The sequence below is a fragment of the Alternaria dauci genome, chromosome 4, assembly GCF_042100115.1.
Source record: "Alternaria dauci strain A2016 chromosome 4, whole genome shotgun sequence".
Lineage (NCBI taxonomy): Eukaryota > Fungi > Ascomycota > Dothideomycetes > Pleosporales > Pleosporaceae > Alternaria > Alternaria dauci.
Window position 1 is genome coordinate 897,465 of NC_091275.1, and position 17,450 is coordinate 914,914.

The following is a 17,450-nucleotide window of genomic DNA, read 5'->3' on the forward strand; positions in this document are numbered from 1 at the left end:
TGTAGCGCTACGCTAAGCCAATGTCGCACTATCAGGTGACGTTATCAGCAATCACAAGACGACCGCACATCAGTGCCCTACGCAGTGTTCGAGCATATATCATTGATTGTATTCGTACTAGATCATCTCACAGTTTGGCTGTCATTGTCCGTCTGATCCTCTTATCGTCGAAGCCATGCCGTACATCCATTACACCAGATGCCATGGCATCCCTAGCCCGTACCTAGGACCCACCAGATAGCCTTCCCTATACATTAGGTGACCAAGAATGCGACTGCGAAGAAGAGAACATGATCGAAAACGGCGAAACAGATACACACGGATACAGAAAGGAAATATGCAGAAACGAAACCACTCGCTATGCAAGGGCTCAGAACCCTATGGCGAACGCATACGCCCAGACTTTTCCTCGAAATGAAATGACTTTTATACAAGCGCTGAAAGGGGTCGAGTACAGTACATGGCTAAAGCCGTCAGTCGTTAGGCTGTCGAGTCAAACGGACTCAACAATGGATGGATGGATGAAGAAGAGGAAGAAAATGGCGTGTCAAGTAGCGTAATGCCTCTACGCCTCCTGGGGGGCAGCACCACCACGGCCGCCACGCACGGAACCACCGCGGCCGCGAGGTTGGAAGTTACCACGGGGACCTTGACCACCCATGCCGCCACGGCCACGAGGAGCACCACCACGAGGGAAGCCTCCTCCCCTGTTGAATTGACCAGGGTTCTGACGGCGTTCCTCGACCTTGATCTCGATACCGTTGATCGTGTGGGGGTTGGCAGCGACGGCAGCCTGGAATCCGGCAGGGGTCTTGAAGTCGACGAAAGCGCAGTTCTGGGTTATGTTAGCTAAGACGTGGTATGGCTGGGTACTTTTGCTTACCTTGCCGCGGCTGATGTCCAGGTACTCAATTTCGCCGTACTTGGTCAGGGCAGTCTTCAGAGCAGCGTCGTCAACCTGGCTGTAGACGTTCTTGATGTAGGCGCGCTTCTGGTCAGGGTCGGCGGCGGGTGCTGCATTCTGTGCGCGAGACTGTTCTTTCTTGTGTCCGGTAGCTGTCTGCCAGCCAGCGGCCTCGCCTTGGCTAGCCGCTGGGGACTGGTCACGGGCAGGTGCAGTGGTCTGGCTAGCGGCAGCAGCAGCGGGTTGAGTGGGAGCGGGGGTGGCGGCCTTGGAATCCTTAGGGGCTTGCTGGGCGGCGGGGGCGTTGACAACAGGAGTAGCGACCTTGTGCGCGGAGGCTGCGAGGCTGGCCCAGGTTCGGGGAGCGGCAGGCTTAGGGGGACCAGAGGGCATGGCGACGGAAGCGGCCTTTTGGGCGGACTGTGCGGGCGCTGGGGCAGCTTCGGCGGGCATCTCAGATTCGGTGGTCTTCTCGGCAACGGCTGGCTCTTCAGCGGCCTTCTCCTCGACGGCAGCAGGTGCCTCTTCCGCTGCAGGCTGCTCAATCTCCTCCGGAACCTGCTGAGCAGGAGCGGCGGGCGCAACCTCCTCTACAGACGGCTCCTCTTGCGCGGCCTGGTGCAGCTTGTCGTCAACCTTGTTCAGATCCTCCTCGCTGGTCGCGATCTCGTCGCTCTTGTTCAGGTCGGCGTTCTCTGGGACGGCAGCGGTAGGAGCTGGCTCAGTGACACCGTTGGCAGGTGCGGCCTGCTCCTGCTGGTCCTCCTCCTCCTCCACGGGCTCGTCGGCAAGGTAGCGGAAGATGTCGTTCAGGACGAAGTAGCCGTTGGTCTGCTCGGCGAGGACAAAAGTCTGGACGAAGCGCTTGTGGGGCTGGCCTTGGTTGGAGATCTCGCCAATGACCTGGATGACGATGTTGGCATCGGAGCCCTGGGAGTCGACGTTGGTGACGCGGACCTTGGTGTCCTTGAAGTCGAGCTCCTTGATGCGCTCGTTGATGGCCTTTGCATGTGTCAATTCGTGTTGTCTGCAATTGGGCATGCCTCACATACCTTCTGGCCTAGGCAGACGTTCACCTTGTCCTCCTCAACACCGGAAACATACTGGGAGCGCTTGTTGTAGAAGAGCTGTCATTTGAGTCAGTCGCGTGTCCCGCAGGAAAACAAGGTTACTAATCAGCATGCGACTTACGTAGAGTCGGTCGGGGCTCTTGCTGAGGGTGGTGTAGTACTGCTCGACAAAGTACCAGCCGACCTCATCCTTGGGGATCTCTGAGGCGGCAGCTTGTTGTGCGGGCTGCGAGGCAGTGGGCTGCTGCGAGGGTGTGAAGTTGGAGGCGCCGGTGGAGTAGCTGTTCTCGTACTGCTGGGGCGCGTAGTTGCCGTTGACAGGGCCGGATGATTCGGTGGATGCCATGTTTGAATGTGAAGGTGGTGGTGGTGGTGGTGGTGGGAGCGAGATGCGGCGGGACAAAGGGCGAATTGCGTTTTGTTTTGCGCGAAGTCTAGTAGTGGGATGTGAGGTACGCGAGGCAGAAGATAGGCGCCTAGATGCTAAGAGAGCACGGCAATGTCAGTAGTGCAAAAAGCTGCCGTTGGGCTATTTGCGCATACCGGGCCGGTGTCACAGAGATGGAAGCGAATCCGTCGAGACTGCAAACGACGAGGGCGGGGTGGTGGCGGTCGGCGGATGGAGATGGCAGAAAAATACACAGCTCCCAAAGGATACGAGAGAGATGGAATCAGAGCGTCAGGGTAGTAGGAGAGACGGGGAGCAGGTTGGCCGGTTGTGCGCGTGCAAGCAGTGCTAGTGAGGACCACAGCGACGAGCAGGGCAAAATCCATTGGAAGGCTGGCGAAGAACCAAGTCGCGCGTTTCCCGATCAGGCGAACCTGCCCTGCACCTCCACACGTCGTCTCTGTACCACGACCACTGTATCGTTACCTTGACGCCCAGACGCCTCTTTGATGCATTCAGCTCTTGCAAATGTTTGCTTTGATAGCTTGCTGCGTGCTTGCAGCCATGAAACAGCAATTGCAGCCTCTGGGTAAGCCATGCACGTTCGGTGTCAGTACCAGTTCTGCCCAAGGAGACGGGTATGTGGTTGTCTCACTGTAAAACGTGCTGCTCTGAACGCAGAGCCATGCTTTGTAGTCCAACCCTGGTAGCACACAGTTTTGCATCGCTGCAGGCATATATGGGGTCCATGTTCAGTACAACGGTATCAGTACTCTGTCAGACGCGACTTCGGACATGCCTCCATCTCCGACATCTCCATACGCATGTCCGCTAGGCACGGTACGACTCAAATCCTGCAGGCTTAACGCCGAGCTTGCAGCAAGACATGGCGAAAATCCGAGCTCGTCGTTCGAAATGTGAGTCACTAGATCCGCACTGGTTGCTTCTTTAGTTGTTGCGAAGAGGCGCACGCTGTATGTGTACCAGGTTACGGGCTCGGTGTGTCGGTCTCACAGGCAGGCGAGGCCGAGACCGAGCACCCCTACGTGCAAGCTTACCCAGATTGGGACCATTCCTGAGTTCCACAGATTCCAAGGCAAGGAGCAAACATTGTTACGCCTCTTGCAGCCAATCTCTGACATCCACTACTTAATCATGTCCCTGCCCAGCTTTCCAAGACTTGTGTCACCAATCCCGCTTGCTCCCTAGCCTTCGACTCGTCACTATATTGTCTCGCCATGTCACAAACGACAAGTTCAGTGGCCTCGATTCACGAGGACAAAGCACGACTGCCTCATACCGACGCCGAACAGCCCCCAGTATCGCTTGACGAGAAGCAACCAGATACGACCGAGCCTCCAGCAGCCACAAGTCCGTTTCATCCCAGTCAGTTTCCTGATGGCGGAAGGGATGCATACCTGTGTCTTCTCGGCGGCTTCTGCTGTCTATTTTGCTCATTCGGATGGCTAAACGCCGTTGGAGTGTTCCAGAGCTACTACCAGCGGAATCAACTCAGTGACTACTCGCCCTCCACCATCGCCTGGATAGCTTCTCTCGAGATCTTCGTCATGTTTGCGCCTGGACCTATCGTCGGGTTCATCTATGACAACTACGGCCCCAGATACATACTGCTATTTGGGACCTTCTTCCATGTCTTTGGTCTCATGATGACGAGCCTTTGTACCGAGTACTGGCAGTTTGTCCTTGCACAAGGAATCTGCAGCCCCCTAGGCTTGAACTGCATCTTCCAGGCGGGAACTAGCACCATTCCTACTTGGTTCCTCAAGAAGAGAGGGCTGGCGTACGGTGTCATGGCTGCTGGCAGTGGGCTAGGCGGTATCATCTTCCCCATCATGGCAACGCATCTCATCCCCCAAATTGGTTACGGCTGGACGATGAGAGCATTGGCGTTCCTCATCCTCGGCATGATGGGTATCGCGTTCGTTACCGTCAAATCTCGTCTGCCGCCGAGGCCGAGAACATTCGAGCTCTGGGTCTTTCTGGAGCCCTTCAACGACACTCGCTTCATCCTATTAACCATTGCGTCATTCATGTTCTTCATGGGAATGTGTAAGTTTCTGTCCCTGTGTAACCTCCTCACAAGCCTTATACTGACCCCATGTCTAGTCATCCCCATCAACTTTATTGAGGTTGAGGCCCTGTCGGATGGAATGTCAACTCGCCTAGCTGGATATCTTCTGGCTATTCTCAACGCCGCAAGCATCTTCGGTCGTATAATTCCCGGTGCTCTCGCAGACAAGGTCGGTAAATTTAACATGCAATCTTTGTGGTGTCTGATAGCCGGCATCCTCGTCCTCGCATTGGCTCTCCCCGCATCCGGCAACGCGGCATACATCACCTTCGCCGCTCTCTACGGATTCGCTTCGGGTGCCTTCGTCTCACTGTTGCCGGCCCAGATAGCTCACATCTCCAAGGTTGATCAGATTGGAATACGCGTCGGTGTTGTATTTGCCTGCATATCGTTTGCGGGCTTGGCCGGTAATCCGATTGCGGGAGCTATTGTCGATCGAGAAAACGGGAAGTACTGGGGGTTGAATGTTTTCTCAGGTGTCATGCTCATGGCTGGATCGAGTATATATGTAGTGACGAGGATGTACATTGCGGACTGGAAAGTGTTTGCGTTAGTTTAGTAGTATGCCGAGCTCGAAACATACCACGTAAATCTACGTACACCGTACGCGTCACATCATCGTACCACCTTGGTTGTTGACTGAATGCTTGCCAAGGTACGTCCATGGATGACTTGCAACTGAGTGTGGGGACTTTCAGGCTTGACTTTGGTGAGCGTGAGTCCGGCTTTCTTAACTCCGCAGATCGCACGCACAGACACCCACTCAATAGCATCATCCCGTTCCGCACCTCACCACTTCACCACTTCACACTGCATACAACCAGATATGTCCGTCCGTTGCGCTGGAGATGTCTCGTCCGAATGAGATCTATCAGCTTACATATGCTAATTCAAGCACTGTTCGCCCGGACTAATGAAGCAGAGATCCCAGTGCTGTCGGTTGTACGAGAGTTGTACGATCTGCACATCACTTCGTACATGAACTTTATGACCTCCCACGGTTGTACGCCTTGCCCGCCACTCACTCTTGTTTGACTTCGCTTAAGCGTCATTTGCCGCTCTTTCACCGTCTCATCTCGATCCATCGTGCCCGCAGCGTCGTACAAACAGGAAAAAACAAGCACGACGGAGGGAGTTAGCGAAGGGTGTTGTGCGACCACGGATTGTACGCAAGACACTGAGGACAAAGTCATGCCCAAACAACGTCAGACATGTACGCGATGCTCTCAACGACGGCAGAAGTGCGATCGAAAATCGCCCTGCACAAGGTGTGTCCAGAATAACGAAGGCCATCTGTGTACTACCAAATGGGTCAATGGATACAACCCAAATATTCATCGCAAATATCCCAGGAAACTCTCGGGAGCTAGTGGGAGCGACACATCTTCGTCTGTTCCTTCTCCCGATGTGGATTCTCAGGCGCTGCTACCCTTGATTCCTCATGCTCCACCCACGACCAAGGCTCGATCAAATCCAGCCCGTCCCCTTGCAGATTCAGCATGGAGAGACAGCTTACCCGACATTAGCATTGGTGCGATACTAAAGGAGAAGGATGCAGACGCCAACCAAACCCTATTCGACAAGAGCTTCTCTTACGGCAGATCGAAAGGACCAGGACGAGATGGAGCGAATGGATCCACCCCCCTTGTCGGCTGCTACTCCAACGCAGCGAGAATAGTGGAGACGCAGTATCTACAGTCTATTTTGCCTGCGAAAGATACGCTATTACTAATCGTAGATTACTATGCAGAGTACATGTTATACTGGATTGGTGGCATCTACCATGCGCCAAGCTTCAGAAGGAAACTGCTCGCGGCCTACAGTCAGTCATCTGAGCTCGATCTGCAGAATCTTGACTGGAAATGGACTGCACTCTTATGTAAGTACTATCAGCTGCTAGTGATGCAGAATTCCTTCCTGTGGCACACTCATACTGGAAAGAGTTCCAAGAATGCATTCCGCATCGTCTCTCACTGTAGAAGCTGCTAACGTCAAGTATCGTAGTTGCCATCCTCTCATCCGGTATGATCGGCTCAGCAGAAGGTGTTTCAGCCTCCTGGGGCTTTTCACTCGACGACAAAGTCCAGCAAGCACGCTTATGGGGCGCCGCATCAATATCATGTCTGAACCTCGGCAACTACACATTGCAATACAGCATCCACTCGGTGCAGACGATATATATCATGCACTCGTACGAGCATCTCGTCGGCTCAACAAACCAATGGATCGCTTTGCGTAGCGTCGGGGTTATCATTGCCAAGGGGCTAGGTCTGCACAAGTAGGTAGCACATACTCCCAAGTGAAATACTAATAACTAACGATTTAGACTTGGTCCGCATCCAGACGACGAGAGGATAACTGAACTAACTCCTGATCAGAAGGAGGCGTTCATTGAGCGTGAAATTGGTCGCAGAGTGTGGTACGGAGTTGTAAGCCAAGAATGGTATGTCTACAGCCCAATCAGGATGATTTGAAAAGAACCAACTAATGATTTTTTTTAGGCTGTGTTGTATCTCACAGGCCGCTTACACGCTGACCCTCCAATGGCGACATTTTACAAGCGCAAGGCCACGCGAATTAGACGAAGAAACTATGACGCCGCTCTCCAATGCAGCAACACCAGCAATCACGACTGTTGGGCGTTACTTTTTCGACCACGCTGCGGTACTTCTTGACGTTCACAACACTATGGTCGAGCTTCTAGACAAAGATGACGCTACCAAGTACGCTGCGATACTCAAATACGATGGTGAGATGCGCGCCGCATGTACGGAAAAGGTGCCAGAATGCCTCTCGCCCCGGACGCCGCACGATCCCAACTGGCCTCAATGGGTGACTTGGGCGAGGAGAACGCATCAAGCGTCTACCAATCATAAAATCATCATGAGTGAGTAATAGCTTCCTATTATACCCATGCGTAACCTACGCTAACATTACTTCTCGCGATTCAGTTCACCAACATTTCTTGAGCAAGAGCTTCAAAGATCCACGCTATACATACAGCAGATGGGCTTGTATAAGTGCCGCAAAGAACATCGTCAACTTGTACTACGCCCGCGATGCCAACGAGCCGCAATGGTGGGTTGAGCAAGCTATTATTGTCACGGCTGGTATTTGCCTGATATTGGAGCTCTTCCACCGCGCTGAGGGGGACGGGGAAGCACAAGAGTACCAACTGTACGTGAAAAAGGCCATCAGGTTCTTGCAGATATTCTACACGTCGAGTGTTGCGGTACACGGCGTTCGTCTTCTCATGTCGCTCCTACAAGAGTATGAGAAGCTGAGGGAAGCATCAAGCGCAAAGACCACGCCACCGGTGGCGACCTCAGCCTCACAACCATGCTCTTCTGTTTCTGAGAGCATTGAGGAAATCTCGATTCAGGACGCGACCCGCGCAACCTATGCGTTCCCTTCGGTACCCGATATACAGATATCATTAGACGATGCATTCAATTTCGACATCGATACGCTAGGCTTCGACGATATAATGGACTATATCCCAAGTGTAGACGCCTCGCAGGATAATAATGTATTTCATTCCGGAATGTTGTCGGCTAACGGATGGCCGACGTGGTAGTTCTTTCTTTAGGGAGAACCGCACTTGCACATCCTCGCGCTCGTTCTTTCCCAACGGCACGCGAGTGGTCTGACGTTGGAGTTACTCTTTCCCTCTCCGTTGCGTCTTCTGACGCGAGGTGTACGCCGAGGTCATCCCACTGGTCTACGATTCCAACTTCTAACTCACTAGTCCTGGACGCAGAACCTTGGTTTCTTCCCATTTGAACTGTGCAAAATCACTCAAAAATGTAAGGCAGAACATATTCCGCTACAAAGAAGCGCTAACATGGATAGTCTGTCGGCAGCGCCGTCATGTCTCGAGATTCCGATATCGACGTGATGCTCGTGCTCGACGCACTGAGCAGCGGCCTCAACATATCCATGCCAGAGCTCCTCAGCATCCTAGGCCGACAAGCCCCGATCTCGAATCTTCTCCTCGAGTCCATCATTAGAACACAGCAGCTTGCCATCACCACGACGCTGCATGCTGTACCGAGCATGCATTCACAAAAGAAGGCAACCCTAGAGTCAATAACAGGAATCACGGATGAGGAACAAAGATCTTGGCTGATGTTCTATGTCACGTTCTGGGTCGCTCTGAGTCTTGCTAGCCTGATCGCTATATCCGCCGTCTGGACGAAAGTGCACATGGCGGCACAGAAAGGTCGTAAAAAGTTTGAGACGAAGAAGAAGCCCCAGTCGGATGTTGAGAAATGGCATTTGCGACGTCAGAGAGAGCGTGAGGCATCGTCGCAGTTGGGACAGGTTGATGATCAGGCCCCGGGCGCATAATTTCATGGTTGAGGAAATGGCGCTGGTTATGGTGTTACGGTGCATGGGGGTTTCTGGAAGCACTTCTGTTCATCTCGTGCTTGAGCTTGGTGCATGCATTCTGTATAAATAGCTTACACTACGGTAGTACATTTTGCCCTACACGAAACACTAATGTAGTCTATTTCGAGAAAAGATAGTATATGTGAAGAACCGAGTGTCTTTGTTCACGGGTAGGGAAACCGAATAGTCATTCAAACCTCGGCAACTCTTCGTACCCCACACACGTCGATCTCCCGTCATGCATGTTGTCTACTACGGCCGCTGCATATTATATCATAGTACCTTTTTTCTTCCCGATGATGATGAAGTTTTGAATAGAATGAAAAATGAAGGGAATCCACATTGACAATTTCATCTCGGTAAGCCCATTCAAGTACCCAATCGCACTACCACTCTCTGATTAACACCGTCTACTCAGAACGTCGCAGACCTACAGCCATCTAACATCCAATCCCCAACCCCGAAATCACCCCAGGATATCCACATCAAAATCACTCACGCCGCAGTAACACACGTCGACCTCCTCTACGCACAAGGCCTGCACCAGAACAACCGCAGACATGTGCAACCACCCTTCACGCTCGGCACAGAGTTCTCAGGCATCGTAACCCGCAGCCCAGAAAGCAGTTTATTCAAGCCCGGCGATCGAGTCTTTGGCGGCGGCCTGGGCGCCTACGCAGAACAGATATGTGTTTCTGACGATGCCGTTCGTCGTGTCCCGTCGCAATGGACGAATGCCGAGGCGTGTGCGGTGGGCGGAAGCGGTGCGGTTAGCTATGGTGCTTTGCTCTCGGTTGCGCGGCTTCAGGCTGGAGAGACGGTGCTTGTACTTGGTGCGAGCGGTGGACTGGGTGTCATGGCTGTGCAGATTGCAAAGGCTATAGGTTGCAGGGTCATTGCTGTTGTTGGCGGATCTGAGAAAGCTGAGGTGGTCAAGGGGGTTGGTGCAGATGTCGTAGTGGACTATGGGGATGAGGGGTGGGAAGACAGGGTTAGGAAGGCGACTGAAGGTGGAGAGGGAGTGGATGTTGTGTATGATGGGATTGGGGCCGTGGAGAGTGGGATCAAGTGTCTGAAGTATCGGGGACGATTGGTCGTGGTAGGATTCGCAGCCAGGAACGGGAGCATTGAAAACGTAAGGACGAATCGGATTCTGCTTAAGGGAGTTGCAGTATTTGGTTATGTAAGTTGCGCATTTCTTTGCCCTTGCTCCGGCCATGATTTTTTTCTTCAAAAGTGGCTCGCTGACACATGGTAGCGGTTTGGGGAAGATGGCAGGAGAGATCCGCAGAGGACCAAGGATGTTTGGGACGGGTTTATGAAGCTAGTAGAGGATGAGAGAATACGCCCTGTCACATACAAGGAGAGGTATTCTGGGCTGGAGACGGTTGCTAAGGCGCTGGAGGATGTAAAGGCGCGGAAGGCATGGGGAAGGTCGGTGGTAACGATATGCGAGGAAGAAGACACGCGAGACCATGGTGGACAGAAGGCGAGGCTATGACCTTTAGGGATCATTATATTGCTGTACACGACATGCCCTCTACGCGTCGCTTCGTGTCTGCATTCACCACTTTGTAGAACATGTGAAGCCAACGCGTCAGTGATGCTTCACCTCGGAGGCCTGGTGGCGTCGGGGTAATCGACGGGCGCACGGCCCCCTTAACTTACGGCGCGCAGGCTTAGCGCGGTTTCTTTGGATGGACCTTGTTCGACGTTCCCAAGGTTAAAACAAACCCGTCTCCATCGACGCTTGCCGTCTGCTCTCACTTCTCCTTCTCATTCCTCCCCAGCCGCGCGCTGACCTTGGGAAATTGTTCAACGGTCAGCATCACCCTCAGCCTCACCCTGGTCTGATCGCCGCGGTCGCACCCTCGAGCGTCGCGACAGCTTTCACAGGGAGACACCCATTTACCGCGACACCAACTCGGAATTATGGCGTCTTACGGCAGCGATCCCGAGGAGGAGGAAGAGGACTTCAACCCGGCACCTGAAATCGACGAAGATGACGTCGCGCCAACCAACAAGGCCTCACGCAGGCCGGCCGACGAAGACGAAGAGGACGAAGTCGATGCGCCAAACAGGATGGGCAATGACGACGAAGACGAAGAGGGTGGCGGCATAGACGTCGACGATGACGACGACGACGACGATGACGACGATGACGAAGAAGATGAAGACGACGAGGATGTTGTCGTACGTCTCCCAACAGGAGCATTCCATTCTCTGCCTAGTTACTGACCATCCTAGGCCCGACCCGCCAAGCGGAGAAAGAAGGCGAAGCGAAACATGTTCATTGATGTCGAAGCCGAAGTCGACGAGGACGAAGAAGAAGAGGAAGAAGGCGACGACGAGGGTGTTGATGAAGTCCACCCCGACGATCTCCTCGAGCCCACGGGCGCCGATCTCGACGACCGACACCATCGCGAACTTGACATGCGCCGCGAAGTCAACGCACAAAAGGATGTCGAGGAACTTGCCAAGGAGTTCGACGAGAAATACAGGCGGCGTGAAATGCAGAGCGCTCGTCGCGGTGGTGCTGGTGCCGTCCCCTTGGCCCTGCCCACAGTCGACGACCCGTCCATCTGGGGTTGCAAGTGCCGTCCTGGAAAGGAGCGCGAGATTGTCATGGCCATCCAAAAGCGCCTTGACGAGAAGATGCGCGCGGGCCAGCCAGTGCAGGTTTACTCTGCTTTTGAGCGAGGCCCTACAGGACCTCAGTCTGGTTTCCTCTACGTCGAAGCCGACTCGAAGCAAGCTGTTGTTGAGCTGATTGAGGGCATCCAAAACGTCTTCATGGGCTCTGGCCAGTTCTCCATTCCCCCGAAAGAGCGTCCAGATCTGCTCCGCAAGAAGAAGCGCGCGCCATTGGAAGTCGGCAAGTTTGTGCGCATGCTGCGACCCCCCACATACAAGGGCGATCTCGCAAAGGTCGTCGAGGTCTCCACCAACGGGCTTGACTGTGTCGTACAACTCGTACCACGTCTAGACTACGGCCTCAACGACGATGCCAACGCCGCTGTCGACAACAAGCGCAAGCGCGGTTTCTTTGGCCGACAGACTGAGCGTCCACCTGCGAAACTCTTCAACGAAGCCGAAGCGAAGAAGCGACACATGAAGCATCTCAGCATGACTGGATCTGGCAACCAAAGGGCATACACATACAAGGGCGAGGACTACCAGAACGGCTTCCTGATCAAGGAAGTCAAGGTCAACTGGGTCAGCACTGAAAAGGTCAACCCCAGGATGGAGGAGTTGCAGTTCTTCGCAATTCAGAATGCCGATGGTACAGAGACCATGGATCTTTTGGCCGTCCAGGCTGCGCAAAAGGCTGCAGACTCTGGCTCCGCCTTTGCTGCAGGAGACAACGTTGAGATCTACACCGGTGAACAGAAGGGTATCCGCGGTACCACTGTTACCGTAATTGGTGACATTCTCACACTCCGCGTCAGCGAAGGCGATCTCAGAGGCAGGCGGATTGATGCTCCTGTCAAGACTCTACGGAAGCTGTTCCGAGACGGTGACCACGTAAAGGTCATTGGTGGCAGCAAGTACGTCGACGAAGTCGGTCTAGTCACAAGGATCAAGGACGATAAGATTACCTTGCTTTGTGACTCTACCCAGCAGGAAATTACTGTCTTTAGCAAAGACCTCAAGCGCGCTGCTGATTCGGCAAACGTCGGCGCTGACTCCAACTTTGATCTCTACGACTTCGTACAGATTGAGTAAGTTTCCTCCGTACCAACTCAAGATGACCTACTAACAGTCTATAGTGCCTCCACCATCGGTTGCGTTGTCCGTGTCGACCGGGAAGTCCTACGAATCGTCGATCAACAGGGTGATGTTCGCACACTCCTCCATACACAGGTTTCGCAAATCGTCGGGAGAAACAAGCATGCTGTAGCAACCGACCGCGACGGTTCCGAGATCCGACACGAGGATGATGTTAAGGAATACGGAGGCGAGGGCCGTCAAGGCAAGGTTCTATACATCCACCGAGGCACACTCTTCGTCCGAAACCGCGAACTAGTCGAGAACCAGGGTATATTCGTGGTTCGAAGCAACAACGTCGTTACGATGGCAGCAAAGAGTGGTCGCGCTCAAGCGCAAGGCCCAGATCTCAGTGGCATCAACCCTGCTCTGAATGCTGGAGCAAACGGCAATGCGAGCGCTATGCCTCCACCCCGCGCATCTTTCGGCCGTGATAAGCTCATTGGCAAGACGGTCGTCATCCGGAAGGGTGCCTACAAGGGTCTTTTGGGCATTGTCAAGGATACCATGAACGACGAAGCCCGCATTGAATTACACACCAAGAACAAGCAGATCTCAGTAAAGAAGGAGCTTCTCACCATCAAGGATCCCATTACTGGCCAAAGCGTGGAGATCGGAGGCAAGTTCCCCAACCGCTCGCGTGGAGGTTACTCGGGCGGCCAGACAAGCTACGGCGGTGCTGGCTCTGGTGGACGAACACCCGGCTGGGGCAACGCTGGTAGCGGCGGCCGTACGCCTGGCTGGGGAGGCGGCGGTGGCGGTCGCACACCTGGATGGGGAGGCGGCGCTGCAGCTGGAGGCCGCACACCTGGTTGGGGAGGTGACGGCGGACGCACAGCCTATGGTGGAGGTGATGGATCACGGACTGCTTATGGTGGCGGTGATGGCTCTCGAACGGCTTACGGCGGCGCAACTGCCTACGGAGGCGCTACATCTTACGGTGGAGCGACAGCTTATGGCGGCAATGACGGGAACCGTACCGCCCATGGTGGTTTCAACTCTGGTGGTCGCACACCCGGTTGGGGTGGATCGGGAGGAAATACCACTTCGAAATCTGGTGGTCTCTCTGCGCCTACGCCTGGCGCCTATAACGCCCCGACACCTGGTGCTTACGCAGCACCTACCCCTGGTGGCTATGGCGCGTACTCTGCCCCTACGCCGGGAGGACCTCCCATGGATGCTCCTACGCCTGGCAATTACGCTGCGCCTACACCTGGCGACACGTCGGGTGGGCGATACGGTCTCGCGGCGCCTACACCAGGCGCGTGGGATGCTGCGACGCCAGCACCTAGTGGCGACCCTGGATACGACTAGTTACCTAGTCTGGGAAGATCATCTATCGACATGCTCGTACCTGAAAACCATGTTGCACCTATTTCTGGTGATGGATCGGATTGTCGACAGGCTGTTGCGACACGAGCATCTAGTTCCACTTCCGAGTGCAATTGGTTACCTGGTCTCTTGTAAGATAGATGGGCAGTCGCAGCGAGCGTCAGTTTGCGCCAGGTTTGCAAAGTGATCTGGGTCTGCGCGAGGCGGATGAGATGAGGGAATTTTTTGTGTGTTTGTTCACTGCATTGCTGGAGTTTGCAAAACAGGGTATTCTAAAGTCAGACTTCAATTTCAACTATTTCTTCCATGAGCATATGTTGATCCTATTCGGTTGGCACTTATGATAATATACTGCTCATGTGTTACGTTTGTGACCGCTGCTTACTTTTGTATGTGCTGAGGAAAATTACAGATCGCCATCGTGACCGTCATTCAAGAACAACGTTTACTGTTTGGAAAACCTTAAGCTGATGAGTAAATGCTCGCAGGGTAAGCTACAAGGCCACTATACTTAGGCGTTGCATTGCTTGGTCACATGTTAACTGATCCATAATCCATAGCGTCAGAACCATTGACATGCAAGGATACACTGGCAATGTGTATTAGTAAATTGGCATAATCGGACACTTGTCAAGTCTAATAACAGTGTTTTACTAAACAGCGATACGTATGAGATCACGATGCATCTTCGCATTATAAAGCAAATCAGCATGAGGCAGCGGAAAGTTTGAAGGATTAAACCTAGATTGGTATTCAAGATATCTCTCTAGACAATTTTCTAGATGATGACTAAGCATAAAAAAAAACCCCCCCGAGCCAAAACGCCTCTATTACTCGGCTCATCCGTAATCCGCATCTACCACTCTACGATGCGATGAAAACTCCCCAAAAGAAGGAAAAGGGAAAAAACGAGCCAAAACGCCTCTAGAACTCGGAGCATCCGTGACTGCATCTAGCGCTTCATGATGCGATCAATGCTCTCGAACAGAAGGAAAGGAACGTGAATCTAGTACTTGCGGGTACGCCTCTGAACAGCAGCGCCGAGGCCAACCGACAAGTCAGCAGCGACTTCAGGGTTGGACCTTGCCGCGGGGGCGGCGGCGGCAGCAGCCGAGCTGTTGCCAGAAGCACCACCGATGGCGAGGATGTTCTCTCCGCCAAGAGTGTTCTGGATGAAACGGGAGTTGAACTTGATGATCTTCTTGATGGCGTTGAAGTCCGAGACGTTGACGGGGAGAGGCTCCTTGACAATGATGAAAGTGACACCCTCGGCGCAAGGAGGGGTGGTGAGAGAACCAGTGTATGTCTGGATGGCGGATCTCCCGAGCACGTTGGTAACGTCGGTGAAGTCAATGCCACCGGCGATGGGGACCGCGGAACCGGGTCTGGCGACACGGAAGACAAGATAGTATATGCCTCAGTACACAAGACTAACAAGAGCGACTACGCGTGCGAAGCCTTGGTGTTGCTGCTAACGATCAACGTGCGACACGTCCAAATGTGGAGTATAAATGTATGACAGAATCAACCCGGCCCGTTACAGGATAGGGAATAGGTGGACAAGAGAAAAATAAGCCCGCAGACCCTGAGGCTGAGCTAGAGGACGGTAAATACCAAGAGAAGATGAACGGGTAAGAACGGACCGTTTAGAATCGAAGATAATGGAAGATGGAAAGAGCCGGCTTGCACGAGGCCAGAATGCTTGAGAGGGATCACCAAGCTCCAGTTTATAGCCAACATTGGCACAAGCGGTGCATCTCAATGTATTCCTTCCCGATACCGCCCCGGTCCCTTGCTTGCCGAGCAGCCATGCCCCTCCGTGAAATGGGCACAGGCCAAGAGACCAAGTCATACATGAAGGTGCCTCAGGAACAGCAGTGCTTGGCTGTTGTATACAAAATACAAGTGGAAGGGGCGGGGATCTTCCTATACAGGTAGGTGCCAAGTTGACTTCACGATCAAGAACTTGTGACATTTGCTTGGTATGCTGAGACGTGGAGAAATCCTTCGTGTCGGAAGCGACGTTGAGAGTCATGGTGTTCCGTAAAGCTGACAACGGACGGATGTGACGTGCTCTGTCAACATTGGCGCCGTCAGCAAGCGCGTTCCCAAGAGACTTTCGATCGTTATCGTGTGCTGATTGTGCTGTACGTATTCACAGGACTCGCAAGACAAGCTAAATCGTTAGCAGACGGTTGGTAGGACGGGCATCCCTCCCGAGACTTTCCATGACCTCGCAGCGCCAAGTCTGGGGAATCGTTCGATTTTTACGACATAACCAGGCGACGTTGTGCTCTAGCTTCGCCACAGCGGAGTGACACCCTGGTCCTGAAACTCCACATAGGACTCCGATCCTGTGAAAACCGTCTTGGCAGATCCGGACCGTGCGAACGAGGCTACTTTGCGACGCGCGACATGGATGCGCGTCCTGTTGCATTTACCCCTAGCCTATAGGTTCGAACCGAAAGCGGATTTATCGTCGCTGCTATAGGCCTGAGCCTCGGACAGGACTCTGCCGCTGCTGGCGTGTCCTCAAACCGATAGAGCGTTCGCCCACATGCTCTTCCGCTTCGTAGCATCCATCGGTCCACTTGTGAAACTGGGGGATCGGCGCGAGAGTGAAGGGCGAGCGGCTACCTAGTCTTCAAGCGAGGATCAAAGTGTGCGAGTCTCCAATGCGTTTCTGCGGTACGGCCGTAGCTCGAGATGGACATGCTAATGCCATTGAAAGCAATATTCGAGGGGCTTGGCAAGTGCAGTACAGCACACGGGGACGCCAAGCTGAGACGGTGGTGCGTGTGGTGGTGAAAAGGATTGATCGAGGCTTTGCGAACGCAGGGCGCAACGGGGTACGTGGGATACGGGGGATACGGCAGGCAACCGCGGTAAGCAAGCACCTGTGGCGCAAATCTGTACCAAGCCACAAGCTCCAACATCATGCGCCACCACGCTGCCTCCGATCGCAATACAACCACCCGTCAGACTTTCCCGACTACCAGCATCGCCGACATGTAGCGTGCATCAACAAGCAGAGATCGCCGCAGTTCACCCTGCTTCACCGTTGGCACGTGTAACGACACTGCGGCCCGACTTGCAAGCTCCGCACCCCAAGGTCCTTCCCTGCAGTCAGTTCCAACCACAGAGCCACCTGACACAGTTGACACCCAGCCCTCAACACCATACCTAGCATCACGAAGCAAACCTTGGCACTATACTTGCCTCATTGGGGTACAGCATGACCTGGCCACCCGTCTTGTCGTTCTAATCTGGCGGTTCGACTTGTTTCTTCCACACTCGCTGCCAAGTGCATCCGCGTGTTTCTCTCCACCTCGAACCTTTGGCATTCGGTCTTATACCTGCGAGGCGATGTTCTCTTAGGCGCCGTCTTGTTCGGTCTTGTATACATAGGCAGTGCAGTGTAGTGTCTTGTATACTTGGGTGCCCAGAGGTGTTTGCAAAGGCGGAGCGTACTGTGACTTGTTCGCCAATGTTCCTGAGCTCATT

At 53.7% G+C, this 17,450-nt stretch overlaps 4 protein-coding genes across 4 annotated transcripts; 2 read left to right on the forward strand and 2 right to left on the reverse strand.

The window, feature by feature from the left end:
* Nucleotides 1-565: 565 nt before the first annotated feature.
* ACET3X_004893 (uncharacterized protein) lies at nucleotides 566-2,320 on the reverse strand (the record flags this gene model as incomplete). Its single annotated transcript, XM_069451038.1, has 4 exons — nucleotides 566-835; nucleotides 884-1,906; nucleotides 1,957-2,031; nucleotides 2,096-2,320. 4 exons carry the CDS (start codon nucleotides 2,318-2,320, stop codon nucleotides 566-568), a joined length of 1,593 nt encoding a protein of 530 aa, XP_069306937.1.
* A 1,280-nt stretch (nucleotides 2,321-3,600) lies between these two features.
* On the forward strand, nucleotides 3,601-9,205 carry ACET3X_004894 (uncharacterized protein; the record flags this gene model as incomplete). Its single annotated transcript, XM_069451039.1, has 8 exons — nucleotides 3,601-4,432; nucleotides 4,490-5,003; nucleotides 5,981-6,333; nucleotides 6,459-6,732; nucleotides 6,781-6,897; nucleotides 6,956-7,341; nucleotides 7,406-8,260; nucleotides 8,307-9,205. 7 exons carry the CDS (start codon nucleotides 3,601-3,603, stop codon nucleotides 8,029-8,031), a joined length of 3,102 nt encoding a protein of 1,033 aa, XP_069306938.1. The 3' UTR covers nucleotides 8,032-8,260; nucleotides 8,307-9,205.
* Nucleotides 9,206-10,588: 1,383 nt separating this feature from the next.
* On the forward strand, nucleotides 10,589-14,282 carry ACET3X_004895 (uncharacterized protein). The gene is made up of 3 exons (XM_069451041.1): nucleotides 10,589-11,039; nucleotides 11,094-12,568; nucleotides 12,617-14,282. The coding sequence occupies exons 1-3, from the start codon at nucleotides 10,779-10,781 to the stop codon at nucleotides 13,926-13,928; spliced, it is 3,048 nt and encodes a 1,015-aa protein (XP_069306939.1). The 5' UTR covers nucleotides 10,589-10,778; the 3' UTR covers nucleotides 13,929-14,282.
* A 670-nt stretch (nucleotides 14,283-14,952) lies between these two features.
* ACET3X_004896 (uncharacterized protein) lies at nucleotides 14,953-15,981 on the reverse strand (the record flags this gene model as incomplete). Its single annotated transcript, XM_069451042.1, has 2 exons — nucleotides 14,953-15,331; nucleotides 15,920-15,981. 2 exons carry the CDS (start codon nucleotides 15,979-15,981, stop codon nucleotides 14,953-14,955), a joined length of 441 nt encoding a protein of 146 aa, XP_069306940.1.
* Nucleotides 15,982-17,450: the final 1,469 nt, after the last annotated feature.

Coding starts and splice junctions, on each gene's coding strand:
- ACET3X_004895 (XM_069451041.1), top strand. CDS start 10,779: ATGGCGTCTTACGGCAGCGATCCCGAGGAGGAGGAAGAGGACTTCAAC. Junction 11,040..11,093: donor AAGACGACGAGGATGTTGTC/GTACGTCTCCCA, acceptor TGACCATCCTAG/GCCCGACCCGCCAAGCGGAG. Junction 12,569..12,616: donor TACGACTTCGTACAGATTGA/GTAAGTTTCCTC, acceptor AACAGTCTATAG/TGCCTCCACCATCGGTTGCG.